Below are 22,183 nucleotides of genomic sequence, written 5' to 3' on the forward strand. Positions count from 1 at the left end.
GACGGTTGCGAATGGTCCTCGCTGATACCCCAGGAGCAACAGTGTCCCTAATTTGCTGGGAAGTGGCGGTGCGGTCCCCTACGGCACTGCGTAGGATCCTACGGTCTTGGCGTGCATCCGTGCGTCGCTGCGGTCCGGTCCCAGATCGACGGGCACGTGCACCTTCCGCCGACCACTGGCGACAACATCGATGTACTGTGGAGACCTCACGCCCCACGTGTTGAGCAATTCGGCGGTACGTCCACCCGGCTTCCCGCATGCCCACTATACGCCCTCGCTCAAAGTCCGTCAACTGCACATACGGTTCACGTCCACGCTGTCGCGGCATGCTACCAGTGTTAAAGACTGCGATGGAGCTGACACTGACGGCGGATGTGCACAAATGCTGCGCAGCTAGCGCCATTCGACGGCCAACACCGCGGTTCCTGGTGTGTCCGCTGTGCCGTGCGTGTGATCATTGCTTGTACAGCCCTCTCGCAGTGTCCGGAGCAAGTATGGTGGGTCTGACACACCAGTGTCAATGTGTTCTTTTTTCCATTTCCAGGAGTGTATAATTGTATCACTTTCAGCTATGGAACAAGAAAGAGAAATAATATAGACTTATGTTTTGAGTCCCAAAACAGCTTCAAATATACTGACATAAAGCTGTATAATATACTACTGCTGGCAGTGAGAGAACTCTCGTACAGTTCCTTTGCGAGGTATGTACAGAAACTATGGTATTAATCGACAGCCATGTTTATGAATTAGGAGAAATCTATAATAGTGTGATATCCTAAACCAAACATTTGATTTTCGATGTAAATATAAATATAATGTCCAATTTTTAATGTAAAACTTTACTGTTGTGTACATGTCAATACAGATATCATGTACATGACCAATAGTTGTTGAAAAAATAAAAATTAAATAAGTATCTAGTGTCAGTGGTAACAGCCGCCATCTTGGAAATTTCCTTAATCACCTCCACAGGGTAGGCAACTTGATTATGTGACTCAGTGTCAGTGTGTGATGTATAATCAGAATAAATAGAAACTTACAAAATAATCAGAGACTTGTTAGGAGACTGTGATCAACACTTGTAATTAACAGCTTCGTTGTGCTTTATATGTACTTACAAAAATTGATTGTAGTCAGTAGCTGTGCCACTAATGTGATATGATGCTGGCTGAATCATATGTACACCAAATGACAATAAAATTAAATAAAAAACTGATGTAAACAATTCCTTTTGTCCATTATTTTCTTTCAAGAAAACAAATGATTCCTCATATATTTTGAACATTTTTATGGATATGTTGTCTACTTGTATCCAGTCTTTTAAAATAATTAATGTTTTGGTATTTATACCAGCTTTGAAAATAAGATCATACTTATTTTGTGTAGTCCTCTATGTGAATTGTCTCTTTATTTAAGACTCTCCATATGCAATTTAGATTTTCACATTTGTCCTGGTTCGTGCAATTTTGCACTTGAGATTGTAATTCCTACTTCTGGGTAAAGACAAGAGAAGTGTGTTATAGGTGAATTACTACTGAAATTTGTTTTGAGCGCAAGTGTTTCAGTTGTCACCTGATTGAAAAACTACCTTGTAGATAGAATTTAAACTTTATATGTTGCATTGTCGAAGTCATAAATTATTGTATATGGAACAGAAAAATACACATATTAACTACATAGATCATAAAACAGGGAGGATAACATGCTTGGTTCCAATTAACTACGTATTGGCACAAGAAGAATTTTGGGTGTGGCATCAAAACGTATTTCTGTGAATGTCTCAACAATAAAGTCAATTTTCACAGACCTTTTTGTTTTTTATATATCTTAAAGTGCAGTTTTGTCGTTTAGTAGAAACCATTCAACATCCTGAGTACAAATTTTAAGGTAGGAAAGTAGTATACAAAGTAAGAGTATTTATGAGAAAATTGACCCAGAACTTCTCTAAGTGCCAGGAATGGATTGTTGCAACAAATTTGTTTAACTTTGGTTGTAAATTGTCTGTGTACGTAAATTAATAAAATCCACTTTTATGTTGTGTAAGCATATCTTATATAAATACGTCATTTATTGTAGTATCATCATAATTTAAGGTGAAAAACAAAAAAACATTTAAAAACAGATAGCTTTTATTTTGTCTGGTGTGAAATTGAAACCACCAAATAGAATTCATTGTTACATTTCATCATTTTTATCCTGTAAATACTGAATGGTATGAGACAGAGAAAACTGCCTATCTTTTTCTTATCATACTGTAAGTAGTGGGGAGGGGCCATGATAATTATGATAATAATCACTCACACTCCCATAAAAGTATGAATACTTTTATTCTCGCAGTATCTACAGAACGCGTGTAGCATAGAGCACATACTACAGAGAACTGATCTGGCAAAGATACAGTTGTTCTTGCTGCGGTAGTGCAGCGATATTATTGAGGGGTAGAGCCAGTGCTTCTATGTCCACACAGAGCCTCCCCCCCCCCCCCCCCCCCCCCCACAGCATGGTGACTTGTGTACATCATGATGCATTGTCCCACTGGCGATAGCAAGGGCCGGCATACTGTAGTCCGCCGAGTGCCTGGGCGGCCATAAAGGGTGGCCAGCTCATGATGTCAGCGGTGGTGTTGATGGGTCGGTGGCAGTGTGTGTTGAGGTGTTGGTGGCTGGTGGTGAGTCTTCCAGTGTTGGTGAGGCTGTTGGTCCGCCAGTAGCGGTTTCCGGAGTGTCAGTCGTCATCACAAAGTGCTCCGGGGCCAACACGAGCAGGTAGTCATCCAAAGAAAGTGAATTTCAGACATCCTGTGTCAATCGTAGGCAGAAGGAATTTGCAGTGCTCTAATGACCTCAAGACCGTGTTGTAGCTCAACTGTCTGTTGTCGAATTTGGCCATAACCACGAGTAGTGACTCCTACGATGTTACGGAAATGTCTTCTGGGAAGTCATCTCGCAGGTCTAGGCCAACTGTAAATTGGCCTGAAGGACCTGGAGATGGGGCCAATGGAGTGTAAACACCAGGTGTGTGTCTGCTAAAGTCCATGCCAATTTTAGGCGGTTCAGTGAGACTGTTGTCATTTTTCAAGCTTGTAAGGTATCAAAAGTGTTGGCCCTTGTTTCAACACCTTGAACGGGCCATTATGCACAGGGTGGAGGGTGGGTTTGATGGCATCAGTGCTGAGCATGACGTGCGTACATGATTGGAGGTCCTTGTATACAAAGATGGTTGGTTTGGCATGGTGAGATGGCAGTGAGATGGCAGATGTGGTGGATGTGGTCCCTGACACGTTTTACTAGATCTGGTAGGTTGACATCCACTTGCTAGGTGGTTTGTGATATGAACTCTGTTGGGAGGGTGATTGGTTCCCTGTAGAGTACCTCTGCCAGCAAGGCATTCAGATCTTCTTTGTAGGCAGTTTGTATGCCCAGCAGCACCCAGAAGAGGGTTTCTGTCCACTCCTGGTTGTGACATACAAGCGCTGTCTTGATGCGGTGCCACCATTCCACAAGTCCGTCGGATTAAAGATGGTAGGCCATCATGTGGAACCGGGGGCACACACACAGAGCCACCAGAGCTTGGAGAACAGGGCTAACTCGAACTGCTGGCCCTGGTCTGTTGTCAGGGAGTCTGGGCAGCCAAAGCATACAATCTATAGTGTGATGAAAGCTCTGGCTATGGTGTTGGCTGAGATAGCAGTCAGAGATGTGGCCTCCACCAATCGAGTTGTCCTGTCTATGGCTGACAAGAGTACTTGTATCCATTTGAATCTGGGAGTGGCTCCGCCAGGGCTATATGGACACGTTGGAAGTGGCCTTTCAGGATGGGAAATTTTCTGAAGGGCGGTTGGGCCTGACGTCGTGTCGTGGCCTGTTAGCATTGGATGCAGGCTCTCGTCCATGCAGCTCAGTTTTATGTTAGTTCAAACTGAATGTTCCATTATGAGTTTCACTGGCAGGCATACTCCAGTGTGAGGCACATTGTGGAGGAGGTCAAAAACTGTCTTCCTGAAGTTGTGTGGGATGATTGGTCATTGCCTACCATGGGATACATCACACCAAATTAGTTTGGTTGTGCCTGCAGTGGTGCACTGCCTGAGCAGGAAGCCCTTTGTGTGTCCAGATAGCAGGTGTTGAAAGTCTGTGTCAGTTGCTTGTGCCTCTGTTAGTTGGTTGAAGTCGAGTATGCTGACATGGCAGTGAGTCGTGAGAGGCAGTCAGCCACTATGTATTTTTCTCCCCCTACATAGCAGACATCTGTAGTAGATTATGGAATCAAGTCCAGGTGGTGGAATCATTGACGGGAGGTATTGGCTGTTGGATTTTTAATAACGTCAGAGCCAGAGGGCGGTGGTCTGTGTAGATAGTAAGCAGCCGGTGTTCGATGCCATCTTGGAAGTACCAAACTGCCTCGTATATTGCTGAAAGCTCACAGTCAGAGGTTGGTCACATTTTCTTGGAGTCAGAAAGTTTCTGTGAGAAAAACCGTAGGGGCTCAGTTGTGCCAGGGAGACTTCCTGTTGTAGCACTGCTCCAGTCGCCCAGTGGCTGAAGTCAGCTGTTATAAACATATGGGCGCCCGGCGATGGGTGTGCTAGGGTGGTGGTCTGAGCGAGCTTGGTTTTGATGTTCTTGAAAGCTGCTTGCATATCAGGAATCCAAGTGAACTTATATTTGCTTGATGTGTTCTTGCCACAGAGTGACTATGTGAGCAGCAGAAGTGTTTCTGCAACATGGGGGAGATGATGTTGCTAAAAATTAATTATGCCTAAAACAGTGCAACACTTGAGAGGCCGTTGGGGGTGGTAGGTTATGGTTTTGGTCTATCTTTTCTGGGGTGGGATGGATGCCTGAAACGATGATGAGGTGGCCTACAAATGTAACAAATTTTTGCTGGAGTTGGCATTTGTCCTCATTGACCAAAACATCATGCTCTGCTAGTTTGTCAGATACCACTTGGAGGTGTTTCTCATGATTTTGAACTGTTTGTGAGAAGATAATTACATCATCCAAGTAACAATAGCAAAAGCATATGGTAAAAAACAAGCCGTTAATGAACCATTGCCAAGTCTGGGCTGCATTCTTTAGTCTGAAGGGCATAAAGAGGAATTCAGTTAGGCCAAATGGTGTAATTATTGCCATCTTTGTGATGTCCTCAGTGGTCATTGGGATCTGCGAATAAGCTTTTTTGCAGTCGATCACGATAAAGATGGTTGCACCAGCCAGTTCCTGGGAGAAGCCCTGAATATTGGGCATGGGATAACAATCAATGATGGTGCGCACATTCAAATGTCTATAGTCCCCACACATGTGCCACGTTTTATCTTTTTTCATTCTCATAGTAATCGGTGACACCCATGCATTGTGTGATGGTCTGGTGGTGCACTCGTCTAACAGTTCCTCGATCGCGGCCTCGGCCGCCTTTAGTTTGTAAGGGGCAAGGCAGTGGGGTCAGCGTCAGACCTGTGGAACAGGGGTAGTATTAATTCTGTGTATAGTACCATTGCGTACAGTGTTACTGAGCGAGGTGGCGCAGTGGTTAGACACTGGACTCACATTCGGGAGGACGATGGTTCAATCCCACGTCCGGCCATCTTGATTTAGGTTTTCCGTGATTTCCCTAAATCGCTCCAGGCAAATGCCGGGATGGTTCCTTTGAAAGGGCACGGCCGACTTCCTTCCCCATCCTTCCCTAATCCGATGAGACTGATGACCACGCTGTCTGGTCTCCTTCCCCAAAACAACCCAACCCCCCAACGTACAGTGTTAATCTTTTTATGGGGCTGATGTGGAGTAGCATGTGAGGCACACAATCTGCTCGTGGAGGCAATGTCACTGTTGGGACTCGCTAGGGCAATATCACTGTTTTTGCGCAGTCTGCTTGCGGGAGCATCATCACCAGAGGTAAGAGACACTGGACTGACCTGTGGTTCTGAAGGGTTGGCAGCATCTCGGATGGGCGGCTCTCATTGTTGCTGGTGCAACAACAGCCATTGCTGTGTGATGTGCAGCTGTGTTGTAGCTCAGAGCAGCTGTTGCAGAAGTGTTAGTTAGCTGCTTGTGAGCTGGCATTGGTGCAACGGAGGTTAGTGTACTCAGTAGTCACAGTTTTAAACTCCTCAGGCAATGCGTGGCACTTTAGTGTGAGGTCCAGTACTATCTCAAAGGTAGGTGGAGCAGGCGGCGGAGTCTTGTCCATCGGTAAGTGATCACAGTTTACTCCACTGATCGGCATGCGCCTGTCACGATGTAGTAGTAAGGCTCTACCCAGGTCCAGCAGAAGATTATAATGACTCAAAAAATCTGCGCCCATCACTGCCTCTACAGTGTCAGCCACAAAAACGTCCATAGACGAGGGGTGTGCTTGTCCAGTTGAACTATGATAGAGGCTGTGCCTATCATGGGAATCACTGAATTGTTCAAGGTGTGTAGTTGTATAGCGGATGGTGTACATTTTCCAGGTGCCAGCTGAGGGGGCAGAGTACTAAGATCGGCACCTGTGTTGACTAGGAAGTATTCTCTAATATGGTTGTCATATACGAAGAGCCACGCTCTCCATTAGAATGTAGATGTGGGATATGTCGAGTGTTGTTGTGTTTCATAGCAAGGTGGCTTGAAGCAGGGGAGTGACCTCATGCAACTGTGTCAGGCTGCTTAGTAGTTTGGGTAGCTGCAGGATGGATGACAGCGGCATGCATTGGCACCAAAGTATGCGTGGAATCAGCAGAGGCGGTGCAGCTGAGTAGTCGCAGAGTCCTGGCCAGATGAATTGTTGTGACGGTTAGGCATGGGTTGCCAGCTGGTGGTGAATGCGGCAAGTGGTTGTTTACATTCCGCTACAAATGTGGGTCCATCATGCTATCTGATTGTTGGTGCCTTATTGCAGCAGAGTCTTGCAAGGCAGCTACGGGTGTGGTGTGGAATGGCTCAGGTGAGGTTGAAGCAGCTCGGCAACTGTCAGTTGGCTAGATTCTGTGCAGTGAATGCTGCACAGTGGCCTCCATGGGTGCAGCCGGTATGTTTTCAGGCATACTGAGAAGCCATAGTGACCAGAGGGCACGATCTGGTAAGAGATTTGTGGCAATTTGGAGGTGTTACCTGCACCACAGCGCTGATGGGGTGTCATGGTCCACCGATGTCTCAACGATGGGTAGGAGGAGTCATTGTTCAGGTTAATGCAAGAGGCACTGTAGTATGAGCATTTCCGCTGTCTCATATCTGTCAGTGGTTGGTGCTTGCAATAGGAGGCCACTGATAAGATCGGTGTTGGTGTGGAGGTGGTTCAAAAGCACCAAAAACTTGCGATGATTGTCCATAATTCCAGCCGATTGCATCATGCATTCTGAATGCGAACCATACTTGTGGAGAGTCAACTTGTAGTGGCAGCAGATGTAACTTGGTCAGTGGTAATCTGCCTGGTGGCAAGGGGCCGGGACCAGGATGATTTTGTTGTAATCATGCAAAGTACATGGTGCAGGTTCGTGAACACCACCTGGTGGCACTGATAGCGGTGGCAACTGGCGTTACGGCACGGTAGTTGCAGTAGGTATGTCGGTAATGTGAGTGCCATGATCAACTGTCACGGGATGCGGAGCGTGTGTCGTGGCTAGTGCTTCTGCGTCATGGAGGGTGGTGTCATAGTGGGGTACCAAAGAACGCAGTGCAGTGGAAAGGTCGTGGTTGGTGGCAGTTGTGGTGGATGGTGTCGGTCACCAACGTGGTGGTTGTTGTAGGTACTCCTTGTGTTCCCATGATGTGTTGTTTGCAGTTGCGATCAAGCTTGCCATATTGATGTCTGTGGTCATGAGGTATCAAAACCCTGCGTGATTGCAGGTAGACATGGTGTGTCTGCTTGTTGAGTGACGTCATGTGGCAGGCATGGCCCGGAGCACGGCCGATGTCAGTGTGATGTCATCATCATGACGTGATGTGGGTTGCAGTGTGGCCATAACAAGGGTGACGTCACCCATGTAACATACAGTTTTGTGTGGAAAACAGGGCTGTGGAAAAACATTGGCACAGGAAGGTCATTTGTAGGACAGATTTGTCCACATTAATTCGTAAATATTGGTTCTCTGCAGTGGAAGGCAGTCATATATGGTGGCGATTGTTTGTCAACATTGCGGTACTCTGGAGAATGTCCATAATTTGGTACATTGCACACGGAATTTCGATACGCGCTGAGTCATTAGAATGAAAATGAGTGTGGTGTAGTTCATTAATACTGTCACTGATTTGTATATTACTAAGCACTGGTTATGTGGGAAGTGGGGACGGCAGCAGGCAGCCATGTGTGGTCACTGTTGATGGAGCATAGTTGACTAAGGGAGTGGCGGGCTTCATTCACCACCTTTACTGGTAGCATTGTACTTGATTTGCGATTTAATGTGTTCATCTATTTGGCGAGATGTAATGATGTCCTGGTTCAGCATTTGCTGAAACAATGAGAACATTGTTGACCTTTCGAGAACCACAGTTGCACTGGTTATATCATCTGGAAGTCAGCAAGAACACCAAATAGATGCACAAATAAATCATCTGTAGTGATGCCAGGGGGATGAAACACCGTCATGGGACATATGCTTCACGGCATAAAGTTTGTATCCCATGGTGGTCAGTGGCATGCCGGCATGAATATGACTTGGTATTTTGTGGCATGGTTGGAAAGAAAATAATGGGGTCACCACTGTAGGTAGTGGGATGGGGTGTGGTAATTATAACGATAAATAATCACTTGCACTCCCGTCACTTATTATGAATACTTTTATTCTCGCAGTGTGTACACAATGCATGTAGCATAGAGTGTGTACTACAGAGGACTGATCTAGCAAAAATACAGTTGTTCTTGTTGTGGTATGGCAGCAATATTATATTCTGTCAATATGTAAAACTTCACTTTTGCACTGTTCTTGTTTTGAAGAGATTAAAGGAGAGTTGCTGAATAGTAGAGTGTGGCTTGCTAACAATATAAATGATATGATGTTAATTTATTTTCATTTCTCTATGGTATGCCATGCAGTTACTGTTTAATCCTGATTCTTCCTTGAGAGCTAAATTTGTCATATTGTTGTACCTGACGCAGAAAAATGTACTTGAATCCTCTGTGTGATGATATGTACATTTACAATTCCATGAGTAATGTATTTTGGATTCTTGTGGAAAAGTCCCTTGTATGTGAAGAAAAAAAATCAAATGTACATTTTACTTTCATCTGATTTTAAATGATGACAAAATGAAATGTTATTGTATTAAAGTAACAATATTAATTTTAATACAATCTAATAATTCATTTTAATAGTTTATGTGAAGATACTTTACACTGGAATAAGAGTTACCCTATGGGAAGTTATGTAAAATTTGCTCTTAAACGTCACTGTAATATCCTGCAGAAAGCAAAACAGAAAGAAACCAAGCAGTAAAACAGGTTACAATTGAAACAATCGGGTTGAGGAAAAAAAAAAAACCTGAATAGTGTAATTCTAGCACACTGCATCCATACAAACAGCTGTCATTTGAAAATTTCTGACAGCTGCCAAAAACTTTACATACACAAAGTATATCTCAGCTGGTGAAAATGCCAGCTGTTGCTATTGCATCAGAATGTTAGAGGATTGAGGAGTAAAATTAGTGAACTACATATTTCATTCTCAAATTAGTTGTCAAATCCAGTTGACATAATCTGCCCCTCTGAACATTGTGTGACCAGCGGTATAGATAATGTTAAAGCATTGCTGGATTTAGTTTAACATCTCACGTCTGTAGAGCTGAAATGGTGAAAAAAGGGGGGGGGGGGCTGTTTGCCACATTTATCTGGAGTTGTTACACATTTAAGAATATGTACATTAACATTTTTTTCCTTGGAGCTCTGTTGGGCTGTTTAATAATGAAAAAGCAAAGAAGTAGAGGCTGCTGGTAACTTTAATACAGATTTTCGTAAGAAATACTTCAGTAAGAATTTATTGCAGTCAGCAACATTATAATTCAATGTAATTCCTACTGTAAACTTCCCAACTAGGATAGCTAGTTGCTAAAAAAACAGGCACTTATAATGCCTTTGTAGAAAGGTTTATGAACAAAATTATATTTAAAACCTAATAGTTAGTGGCCCCTTGAGACCAAGGCATGTAGTTCAGTACTGTATGTTAAATGTTGAAACTAATTAGGATACAAAACTTCAGGAGAGTAGCTGGTAAGCCAAGAATTGATTATTTTAGGAAACTTCTCAAAAGTGAGAACTGTTATGAATTACACGGTACTCATGACATGAATACAAAGTACATAACTTTATACATAAAGTTCTTACCTTACTTGACAAACTGGTTTCACTAAAAACAAATCCAGATTAGACCAAAGTAAGCAAAAAAGCCATAGGTTACTCAAGGAAAAAAGGTTTCCTTTACATCAAAGAGGAAGCTGTACCTGTCTGTCAGAAAAACCTCTAACATTGACACTAAAGCTCATTTCAAGGCCTACTGCAAAATACTGAAGAAGTTAATACTGACATCAAAGCAAATGCATTACAAGAAAAAGATAATTACATCAGCTAATGAAATAAAGACAATGTGGGAGGTACTGAGGAGGAACCACAGATGAGGAGGAGCAGATAGCTTTAAAAGTAAATGATACTTTTGCAACAGGTGTATGTAGTGTGCAGCACTTTTGCATTTCATAACTGTTACTGGAGAGAGAGGGTTGTCAGGTTCAGTAGGTGCTGTCATTCCCAGCTATTCCAAATAACTTCAGTAATATGAAATGACTCCCCTCAACTCTAGGAGAAGTAATGTCATCTGTGAAATGTTTGCAGTCAGAACATTCTAGTATTTATGAAAAAATATCGACAAAGTTAATTGAAGAGTACTCCCCTGAGTTTAGTAACATTTTAAGACATTTGTGTAAGCAGTCATCTGTCACTGGAACATTTCCAGATTGGCTGAAATATGCTGAAGCTAAGCCTCTGTATAAGTAAGAAGATAAAGAAATCTGTCAAAATTCTTGGCTGATCAGTGGAGAAATTTGAAAATCTGTGCCAGACTGGGATTTGAACCCAGGTCTCCTGCTTACTAGACCGATATTCTGACCACTACGCCATCCAAACACAGTGGTCATCACAACTGCACGGAACACCCTTCTGTCAGATCCAAATTCTTAACTTATCCACACACTATTGATTCATTCATGGCATTTTGCTGATTCCCATAAAAGTTAAAGTTTGGTGAGCTTCTGCACTGAAGGGATCATGGCCATCCTCATCTTAATTATAATTAAGTACAGGTGAGGACGGGCAGTGACCCCTTCAGTTCAGATGCACACAAAGCTTGAACTCTTATGGGAGTCAGCTAAATGACACGAATGATAACATTGATGGGCAAGGGGCAGTATATCAGTAGGGTGTGGATAAGTTGAGAATTTGCACCTGAGGGGTGTGTGTTAGGGTAGTTCATGCAGTTGCAATGACCACTGTGTCCGAATGATGTAGTGGTCATTGCATCTGCCTAGTAAGCCCAACACTCAGGTTCAAATCCCAGTCCAGCACAAATTTTCATCTTTCGATGTTAATTTAAATCAGTACTCACTGACTGCTAATGTCATTAATCCTTTTGTGGAGTGGTATCTGTTCTTTTGGACATGTCCAAAAGTCACAGTTGGGATTTCTAAAAGGTTCCGATATGGAGAAGGCTATTTACTACCACAGTGAGAATATACTTAAAGCATTAGATAATAAATTGCAGGCTATGTGTAATCTGTGATACATGAACTGAGTCTGATTGTGTTAATCGCAAGATACTTTAAATAAATTAGAATATTATGGTGTATATTTAGAATCTGTCTGACAGGCTGAAGTTAGTATGTGCAAATAATCAGACATCGCAGTTGTTGAAAATAAAACATGGAATACCAAAGGGATCAGTTCGTGGACATTTTCTCTCCATTGTGTACATATATGATTTATCAAGTCACATACCATGTGAGAATGTGCTGTATGCTGATGACACCACACTGATAACAACAGGTGAACAGTTACAAAGTTTTCAATATTATGGTAGGGAAATTATCAAGATGACTAATCACTGGTGTCTAGACAGCCTGCTGTCAATTAACAAAACAAAAATGGAAGAACTTTGAAATAATCTTGGGGTAATGAAATCTGAGAATAAGAATGTAATTGGTAAATGACTATTGTGGGATGGGCACATAAATTACTTATGCAGTAAATTGGCAAGAGTTTTATTTTTGTTACATAACTAAGAATATCAGCAAGAATCTACTGCTTTTATTATCCCTTCTTACATTCACATCTGCAACATGGAATGTTGTTGTGGACAAATGCGTGAAAGTCAGCTTTACATTTTTCTGTGATAGAAGAAAGCCATTGATGTAAGTCTGCATCCTAGAGAGAATTGCAGAAGCGAGTTCAGAGCACTTAACATAATGACGGTTCTCATCCTTTACATCTGTAGTTGTCTAGTTTATGCTAAAGAAAACATAAACAAACTTAAACTAAGAAATAATGTTCATTTGCACAATACAAGAAATAGCCAGATGATACATTTTCTGTACTCAAGACTTTCCCACATCCACACAATAGCCATTAACACATGAGCCTTAAATTCAACAAATTGTCAAAAACAGCTCACTTGACACTCTTACACAAGCACAAGAAAGTTTTAGAAACTTTGCTAAGAGAGCGAGAATTTTATTCAGTTGATGAATTCATGACGAGTGCTTTCCAAGAACTGTGCTGCGTGTGTCAGTAAAATTGCATGTAATAATCATTAAATTAGAATTCTACATTTATATGTACATCACTAAATATATGAGTAATTGCTCCAACTAGTCATAAGTAATCATAAACTGTAAATGTAGAAGTATGTAATTGATACACAGTTGTAATTTAGCATTTATATATCAAGTATTTCAGTTACTAAATATTGATGGTAATAAGTGTATTAGAGCTGACATTGTACTCTTACTAAAATGTATCTTTATTTACTCATAAAGCTGATGTATTAATTGTATGAACTGTACTTTACATGTTGACAAGACCAATTTTATCAAAATACACTGAATGGTTGATAATAAACATTCTAACAGGAAATGTCACAAAATGGTTCAGATTATCTCTCTTTGATAGGAAACAAAGGGTGTTTGTAGGAAAGAGTCCTGTATTAAGTTACCAATTATCATCCAACAGGGAACTAAGTACAAGTGTTGTCCCACTAGGTTGCATCTTAAAGCCCTTACTCTTTCTTGTCAGTATTAATGACCTTTCTTCACTAACGTTACCAGATGCCTTTTTGTTTTGTTTGCAAATGATGCAGACATTATTAGCAGATCAAATATAGTGTTAGAAAGATGAATTAATGAAATTTTCATGGATACACAAATATCATAAACTTGGAAAAGAAACACTTAAAGCACTTTGGGGTCTGTAGGGGGTTTCATCCAAATATATGTTTAAAATACAGTGACAATCAACTAAAATAAGTTGACAGTATTAATTTCTTGGCATTACAACTTAATAAATCCAATTTGGAGGCATGTAACTTGAAATCGATGAAGTGCCTAAACAAATTTGAATTTGCAATGCAGAGTTTGTTATACAAAGGTGGTGTAAAAATAAAAAAGCTAGCTTAATTTGCTTGCTTTCATTCCTTATGTCATACAGGATCATTCTTTTGTGGTAACTCATCAAACCAAGCTAAAGTTTTCCACGTTCAAAAGTAAGTAAAAAAAAGTAAAAAGTAAAAAAAAAAAGTAAGTAATGTGAGTTATTTGTAATGCATGTGAATTCAAGACTGTCCCGTAGAGGTGTGTTCAAGAAACTGGGATACTAACTTCTCCTTTTCAATACATTTATTTCGTATTGAAATTTGTCACTTTGGTCCAGAAGGTGTTCAGTATTCAAGAACAGATATTTTCAATGACTTACCAGCATCCATAGAAAGTTTAGTTACTAATAAAGTTGAGTTTAAGAAAAGCCTGAAGGATTTATTGTTGGAAAACTGCTGCTCCATTGATAAATGTATTGTTTCAAGCTCATACAGGATCATTCTTTTGTGGTAACTCATCAAACCAAGCTAAAGTTTTCCACTTTCAAAAGTAAGTAATGTGAGTTATTTATAATGCATGTGAATTCAAGACTGTCCCGTAGAGGTGTGTTCGAGAAACTGGGGATACTAACTTCTCCTTTTCAATACATTTATTTCCTATTGAAATTCGTCACTTTGGTCCAGAAGGTGTTCAGTATTCAAGAACAGATATTTTCAATGACTTACCAGCATCCATAAAAAGTTTAGTTACTAATAAAGTTGAGTTTAAGAAAAGCATGAAGGATTTATTGTTGGAAAACTGCTGCTCCATTGATAAATGTATTGTTTCAAGCTCATTTATAACTCTTAATGAATGTGCTTTTCATAACTATTACACAGATTTGTTTCTTTATACAGGTTGTGCTTCGGTTGATTGTAAAGTCGTTAACCTCCAAATTTCAATTGCACACTAATGCAGAGTTTTAAAGATAAATAATATTGATGAGTGGTAGAACAGAAACATCTCCATATTTTAAAATTATTTTTAATTGGTTTAAGGCATTCAACGTGGCATCCTTCCATTGTGTATATTGAGAAATTACAAAACTGAATGTCACATCATGTATTAATAAATCAGTGATAAACAATTATCACTTTATTATATTTAACATTTATGAGATGGGGAGCTGCTACTCACCACATAGTGGAGATGCTGAGTCACAGATAGGCACAAAAAAAGTACTATATTTATACAGTCATCAATAGTATTTTTCTGATAATATAAACAATTTATACAAGCATTAATGAACGTAAAAAGATAACCAAAATTGATAATCTGCTGAGGATAGTTTTATCGTTTTCCAAATTAGAGAATATACACCTAGGCAAACTTAGGTCTTATGTTTTGTTAGTTATGGCTGTTCACTTCAGCTCTGTATTAGACATTGACCACTTACAGTGGAACAGCCTTAATCACTGAATATACAATTGGCTACAAGGGTCTTTTCATAGGAAAATTCTTACAATTTGCTAGTCCATGTTGTTAATGTTTTCATATAGTAAAACCTGGAAAATATTTAGGTATGATTGACTTTATAAGTGTATAACATTTTTTCCACGTGTATAATTTTAGCACTTTATGCAGTTTTTCGTATTTCAGTTTAAATACATTCTAATGATTTGTGTAAATGAAAGTAATAATTCCCACATTTTTCGTCATTTCGTAATAGCTGTCCTGTGAATTGAATTATCTGAAGCACATGATGCTACTTATAAGCAACTGCTACATTAATATGGCAGCTGAAGTTTGTTTTGCTGGTTGCTATGTAGCCAGAAAGCCCCTGTCATGGCCTTGAACATTGTAATCAATAATCCTCAACTGAGCCTGGAAAATGTGTTCTGGACTTGACTGTGCTTGACATATGCTTTTCATTGTGTTGTGAATAGGGTATACCTACATATTGCAAATGCTTTTGCTAAAATCAGCAGTATCTACATATTTTCAAAGTTTATTTTTGGCAATAGTGTTTCTCTACTCGTGATACTGACATCTTGGAACTACTGATTGTTTTGTATCACTGATTCCATAAGATTGTGAAATTGTCACCATTGCAGGTATCTGGTGTCTGAAGTGAAGTGCAGAATGTAGAATGTACTATGTTCATTATTTTCTGTGAGACATATATGTACATATAATAAGTTATAGGAACCCCAATATTTCAAGATCCATCACTTTGTTTACTATTTTCTTTTCAAATAGCTATTACTAAACAGTAGAATATATGTAATATTTGAAACACCCTAATAGATTCATCGAATGTTTACATCAAAATGTATAAGAACACCAAATTACACTAGAAGGGTCATAGAATAATAATAAAAAATAACATCAGTGACATCTTCTGTTGACTTTGGGGTGCATCCTTGTGGCGAATTTCTAGAATGTTTAAACTGAATAGTGATACTAAATTTTCATATATTTTTTTTTTTTTTTTTAGTACCTGTGATATACTGGTATGATATGTTTTGCTCTTTAGGGACATGTTTTATGAAATTAATTTGGTAACTGTATTTTTATAATACAAATGTTTTTCCCTTTGGGGGTATTGGCAGTAGCTATTATACTATTAATAAAGACAGCACATAACTTCTTCTGGCTAGTTGATATAGTTTTTATTAATATTTTTGTGCATTAAAGTCCAATAACTGTTCTCAAAAGTCAGTTCGAAGTCAGTTTTAAACCAAACCCTATATACTGCAATTCTTGCAACAGTGATTTTAATTTTTATAGCATACTGTGATAAAAAGAAAAATTGTTTAGTAATTTCTGCAGACTTAACAGCTTTCCTCTTTAATGTCTGTTTGAATTACCTTATTCCAGTGGAGATTTTAAAATTGTTATGATATTACCAGTATGTTGTTAACTCTTTGCACATGATGGCTTTTTTGGCTCTTTCACCAATTAACTACTTACAGACTGTCAGTTTAGTATGTAGGCACAAATGAAATCAAAATGTTAGATTTCTTGCAGTATAACTTTTCCATGTCTCTTTGCAACTACTTGATTGATACTGTTGTGGAACTTTTACAAAGAACTTTGCTGCAAATATCATAAAATTGCTTGTATGTTGTATGTAACTATATTTTGTAAAATTAATTTGTTGTTGTTGTTGTGGTCTTCAGTCCTGAGACTGGTTTGATGCAGCTCTCCATGCTACTCTATCCTGTGCAAGCTTTTTCATCTCCCAGTACCTACGGCAACGTACATCCGTCTGAATCTGCTTAGTGTATTCATCTCTTGGTCTCCCTCTACGATTTTTACCCTCCACACTGCCCTCCAATACTAAATTGGTGATCCCTTGATGCCTCAGAACATGTCCTACCAACCAATCCCTTCTTCTGGTCAAGTTGTGCCACAAACTTCTCTTCTTCCCAATCCTATTCAATACTTCCTCATTAGTTATGTGATAACCCATCTAATCTTCAGCATTCTTCTGTAGCACCACATTTCGAAAGCTTCTATTCTCTTCTTGTCCAAACTATTTATCGTCCATGTTTCACTTCCATACATGGCTACACTCCATACGAATACTTTCAGAAATGACTTCCTGACACTTAAATCAATACTGGATGTTAACAAATTTCTCTTCTTCAGAAACGCTTTCCTTGCCATTGCCAGCCTACATTTTATATCCTCTCTACTTTGACCATCATCAGTTATTTTGCTCCCCAAATAGCAAAACTCCTTTACTACTTTAAGTGCCTCATTTCCTAATCTAATTCCCTCAGCATCACCCGACTTAATTCGACTACATTCCATTATCCTTGTTTTGCTTTTGTTGATGTTCATCTTATATCCTCCTTTCAAGACACTGTCCATTCCATTCAACTGCTCTTCCAAGTCCTTTGCTGTCTCTGACAGAATTACAATGTCATCGGTGAACCTCAAAGTTTTTATTTCTTCTCCATGAATTTTAATACCTACTCCGAATTTTTCTTTTGTTTCCTTTACTGCTTGCTCAATATACAGATTGAACAACATCGGGGAGAGGCTACAACCCTGTCTCACTCCCTTCCCAACCACTGCTTCCCTTTCATGTCCCTCGACTCTTATAACTGCCATCTGGTTTCTGTACAAATTGTAAATAGCCTTTCGCCCGCTGTATATTAATTTATGAGAATAATTTTTCTTTTCCATTTTGTCTTGAGCACCACATTACCAGAACAGTTCTTATCAACATGAAAATCATATTATAATATCTGTGATCATCATCACAATAATTCAGTTTCATAATATCTATCAAAATGTTACCTTTTAAACAATGCAAACAATTTGAGAAGGATAGACTGCTACTTACTGCTTAGGGGAGATGTTGAATACACACAGAGACAGAGACAACCTCTGTCATCTCTGGGTACTAACTCCCAACTAATTAGCACCTAAAGATGATAATAGCAATGTCTATGTGTGTGTGTTTTGTCTATGTCTGATGGAGGATTTAATCCAATAACTAAATAATATCTAGTAGTCTTTATTCAGTGTGCCTGTCTGCCACTCAGTGCCTCCTTAAAAAGGTTATCTTTGTGATTTTGCTTTTATGCCATGCTCTTTGACACTCAGGCTAAAACTGTAAGCACATTGCTCATTCATTGTGTGCACTGCATGCAAACTTCAGAGAATTAGTGTGGACATTTCAGACTTACTTTGCTTATAATGATTCAATGGAGTCCCTTGGCAGATATATGTTAACTGTTATGTAGTGATGTTTTTCTGTACAACCTTCACCAGTCAGTGTATAATCAAAAAATAACACAGCAGAGTACTTATAAAGTTATAGAGATGGATAGAAAAGGAGCACAAACCTATATTCTTCAAGTAATGAGCATGATGTTTTCCTGATAAATTGATCTCCTTAATTTAATTTTGCAGGTTGGTATATATACATGTAATATACTGAAGAAAAACGAATGGGCTCCGCCCCTGTAAACATGAACCGGTACATCACATTAAACCAACTTGGAGATGGAACATATGGCTCCGTGGTTCTGGGTCAGAGAATTGATACTGGGGAGAAGGTTGCTATTAAGAGGTGAGGAAACTTCTTTTGTGATCATTAAAGGACAGTTAGTATTGTGTGGTCTCAGTCTGTCCAAAGAAATATTACCATAAACAGCAAGTAAATTCAGACACATAAAGATGTATGTACATACCAGCCCTCAAACTGCCATAGTAAGGTATGCCTGGTAGTAACATAAAACAGTAAAAAAATTGAATTTTGAACTTTTAGAATCAGAGGGATCATTTCATAATAAACAGAATAGAAACTAGTGGAAAGAAGATGCATGGAAAACTGCAATAGGCATTACTGAAATAGCAAGAATGACGTCTTATTGTGTGATTATACAATTGTTGAAATGTGCCTGGAAGCAGCCACATCCTTTAAATATTTGGGGGTACACACAGAGTGATTTAAAGTGGAACAACTACATAAAATGAATCACCCCTAGGCAGATGACAGAATGAGATTCATTGGAAGAAACTACCCATAAAGAGGGTAGCTTAAAAAACTCCCATATGACAAACACCTAAATATTGCCTGTGAATTGTGTTTTATTCATCTCATGATGTACATTTGCAGTCCATTTGGTTTGCGTACAGGAGACATGTCAAAAAATACAGTTAACAATGATTTTTGCGTTAATAAATAGTAGCACTACAGTAAATAATAACACTATGTTCCCGTAACCCTCCTGGTCTCAACCTTCATTAGTCACTGTCCTCACCCATCCAGCCCCCTCCCTGTTCCCATTCCAGCACTACACAGCCGGCATTTCACTGCCACACCCAGTCTATTTCTTTTTATTTCTCTCCTTTCTGCTACTTACCCCCTCCCCCCTTCACACCTTCTCTCCTGACCTGGGTCTAAACTGTAACACTTCACTGTCCACTACCCCAACCATACTATCCCTCCCCCTCCCCACCCCAGCCGCCTCCTTACCCCCACCCAGTCGCCACTCCCATCATGCAGTGCTGTTGCTGCTCGCAGTGTGGTTTCAGTTCTCTGAGACTGCAGATATATGTGCAAGTTGCGTTTGCATTTGTGTGTGTGTGTGTGTGTGTCAGGTATTGTTACATTCCATCATGGATTTCCCATTGTTTGATTAACACTATAAGGATATTTCTTGGAATATGCTACACATTGTATCCTGATCAAATTTCCAGTTTGTCCTGCGTGAATTCATCCACTAAGTAATAACACTTCAGTGTCAGTGCCTCATATAGCCTTCTTTCAAGTGAACTTAAATTATCTGCATCAACTTGTTCCCTTTTAATTTATTACAAATTTTCAATCCCATGTATTGAGGTCCCTGAGAATACAGTCTGAGGCAGCGGGTGGGGAGCATAAAATTTTCATTGTTTCTAGTATCATGTAAATGGACAAAATGGTTTCCCTCAAATAATTCATGTCTGTTGTACAATAGTATAATAACCTCATATATGTATAAGGATGGCAGATTTAATATTTTAAGTTTTCTAAATAATGGTCGACATGATTTATTTTCTGTATTTTTAGTATCCTCACTATGTTTGACGAGTTACCCCCAAAAAACAATACCATACCTAATAATGGATTCGAAGTAGCTTGTATATGCTACTTTTTGTGTGTCCATGTCAGTTGCAGTTGACAATATTTGCATTGCAAATGCAAAGCTGCTAATTTTGTTTGCTAGGAATTCAATGTGTGCCTGCCAGATCAAATTTTTATCTACATTTAAACTGAAGAATTTGACTGAGTCAACTTCTATATCTTGGTTGTTGTGTACAATCTTAATCTGCTCACATTTGGACTGTTTGGTTTTGAACTTAGATATGTTTAGATTCAACCCATTTAGCTGAAACCAAGTTTCCAAGTTACTGAGGGTACTGATCACATATTTGAGAATTTTTTCCAAATCCTGGTCTTCAAGAAAGACAGAAATATCATCTGTGAACAGATCTGATGGGGAGGTTTGCTTAGTAATTGTAAAAAACATTACAGGGTTGCTCATCCAACCCCAGCAGCAGATGCTGCAAGAGAGGTGTTGTGTATCATGGTGTGATTTTTCTGTTAAAATCCCAAGAGTGTACATTCGTAGAAGAGTCAATCAATACAGTGCTTCCCCTTTCGTATATCTCGTGAAAAGATCCTGAACGTAAAATTAGAGGGACTCCTGTGCACTATTCACAACTGGAACAGTGAAGGGAGGAAGTACACACTACAGGATGGCTTGTGGAATATAAATGTAGATGTAGAAAATAATTAATAATACTTCCATCTTCTGTTCTTCCTGTATAGCAATTTTCCTTTAATATTGTACATTGGAATACGTACCGTATTTACTCGAATCTAAGCCGCACTTTTTTTCCGGTTTTCGTAATCCAAAAAACTGCCTGCGGCTTAGAATCGAGTGCAAAGCAAGTGGAAGTTATGAAAAATGTTGATACATGCCGCCACAACTAACTTCTGCCGTCGAATATATGTAGCGCTACGCAGGCATGCTTTGTAGGCACAAAGATAAATACTGGCACCAAAACCTCTGCGTCAGTAAATAAATTAAAAAAAAAAGTTGAAGACGAGCTTTTTTTCTCCGCCGCGAGTTTCGACCACTGCATTTTCATACATTATCCAACGAAGTAAATACAAATTCTGTATTGTTCATCTTCAAATGTAGCACAATTTCAGTGTACTACGAAAATCTGACTGGCAAGACTGTTTGGGATGTTTCTCAAAATGGCCAACTCTACGTTCTGAATTTTTTCCTATCTGTGAGAAGAGATGGTTGCTAATAGGAACCTGATGAAATTTGAATCACATACAGTATTCTCTTCACCATAAGAATAATACGAATATAAACATTTTGCCATGTATTCTTTCGTGTTTGCTGCTATCTCATTTAAATCCTGTCTGCCAAATAAACTACGAAACTAGAGTGAGACAACAGCAAACGCGGAAGAATGTATGTATCGTGTCATGTTTATATTCGTATTATTCTTATGCCTAATAGTGATACAGTCAGAAATGAAGCACGGCAAGTGAATACATTTTTAAATCTAAGATGACTCAAATTTCTGTGCAGAATTTGATGTAATAAAGGAGCGGCCACAAAGCTTTTCAAACGGAGAAAAATTTTCGCCCAACTCTCGTTCAGAACATGTCCTATCATACGCAGTCTATTATTTGATTCTTGTTGATCATTATCAAAGAAAGCAGCAGTGTAAGTAACAACAAATAGCAGTCTCTTGCCATTGTTTCGCTAATGAGACGATTCCTCTCTTTTTTTTTTTTTTTTTTTTTTTTTTTTAATTGTACGCGGCGGTAGCGCGCACAAAAGCAAGCCATGCCGCGAGCCGCGACAGGCCGTAAACGTGCACTATCAGAATGCGACAAACAATGCATGACACAGTGCAGTAATGCATTTTCAGCTTAAGATTGACGCAAACACCTATAACAAAGAAAACGGCACTTATCAGATCAAAGCAAAATAAGCAATCGATTCAAACCAGACGAAGCACGTGAAAAAGGAAGGGCACCCGTATAAATACGGACGGAGCGCCTGACGCATAGCAATAGCTACGTGGTAAAGCTTAACTGCTAAGCTTACGACTCGAACCAAACTACTGTA

General features: G+C 39.5%; 1 protein-coding gene across 5 annotated transcripts in view; it reads left to right on the forward strand.

The window, feature by feature from the left end:
* The window catches only part of LOC124790011 (serine/threonine-protein kinase dyf-5), a 249,491-nt gene that overhangs the window by 33,976 nt on the left and 193,332 nt on the right, over positions 1 to 22,183 (forward strand). For 3 of the 5 annotated variants that reach the window (XM_047257558.1, XM_047257555.1, XM_047257560.1), the window contains exon 2: positions 18,450 to 18,609. In XM_047257558.1, coding sequence (XP_047113514.1) covers positions 18,488 to 18,609 — 122 coding nt within the window. In that variant the 5' untranslated portion in view covers positions 18,450 to 18,487. Of the gene's footprint in view, positions 1 to 456; positions 702 to 15,417; positions 15,635 to 18,449; positions 18,610 to 22,183 lie in introns of those variants that run through there. The other 2 variants (XM_047257557.1, XM_047257556.1) reach the window with 2 other exon arrangements.

The sequence above is a fragment of the Schistocerca piceifrons genome, chromosome 3 (assembly GCF_021461385.2).
Source record: "Schistocerca piceifrons isolate TAMUIC-IGC-003096 chromosome 3, iqSchPice1.1, whole genome shotgun sequence".
Taxonomy (NCBI): Eukaryota; Metazoa; Arthropoda; class Insecta; order Orthoptera; family Acrididae; genus Schistocerca; species Schistocerca piceifrons.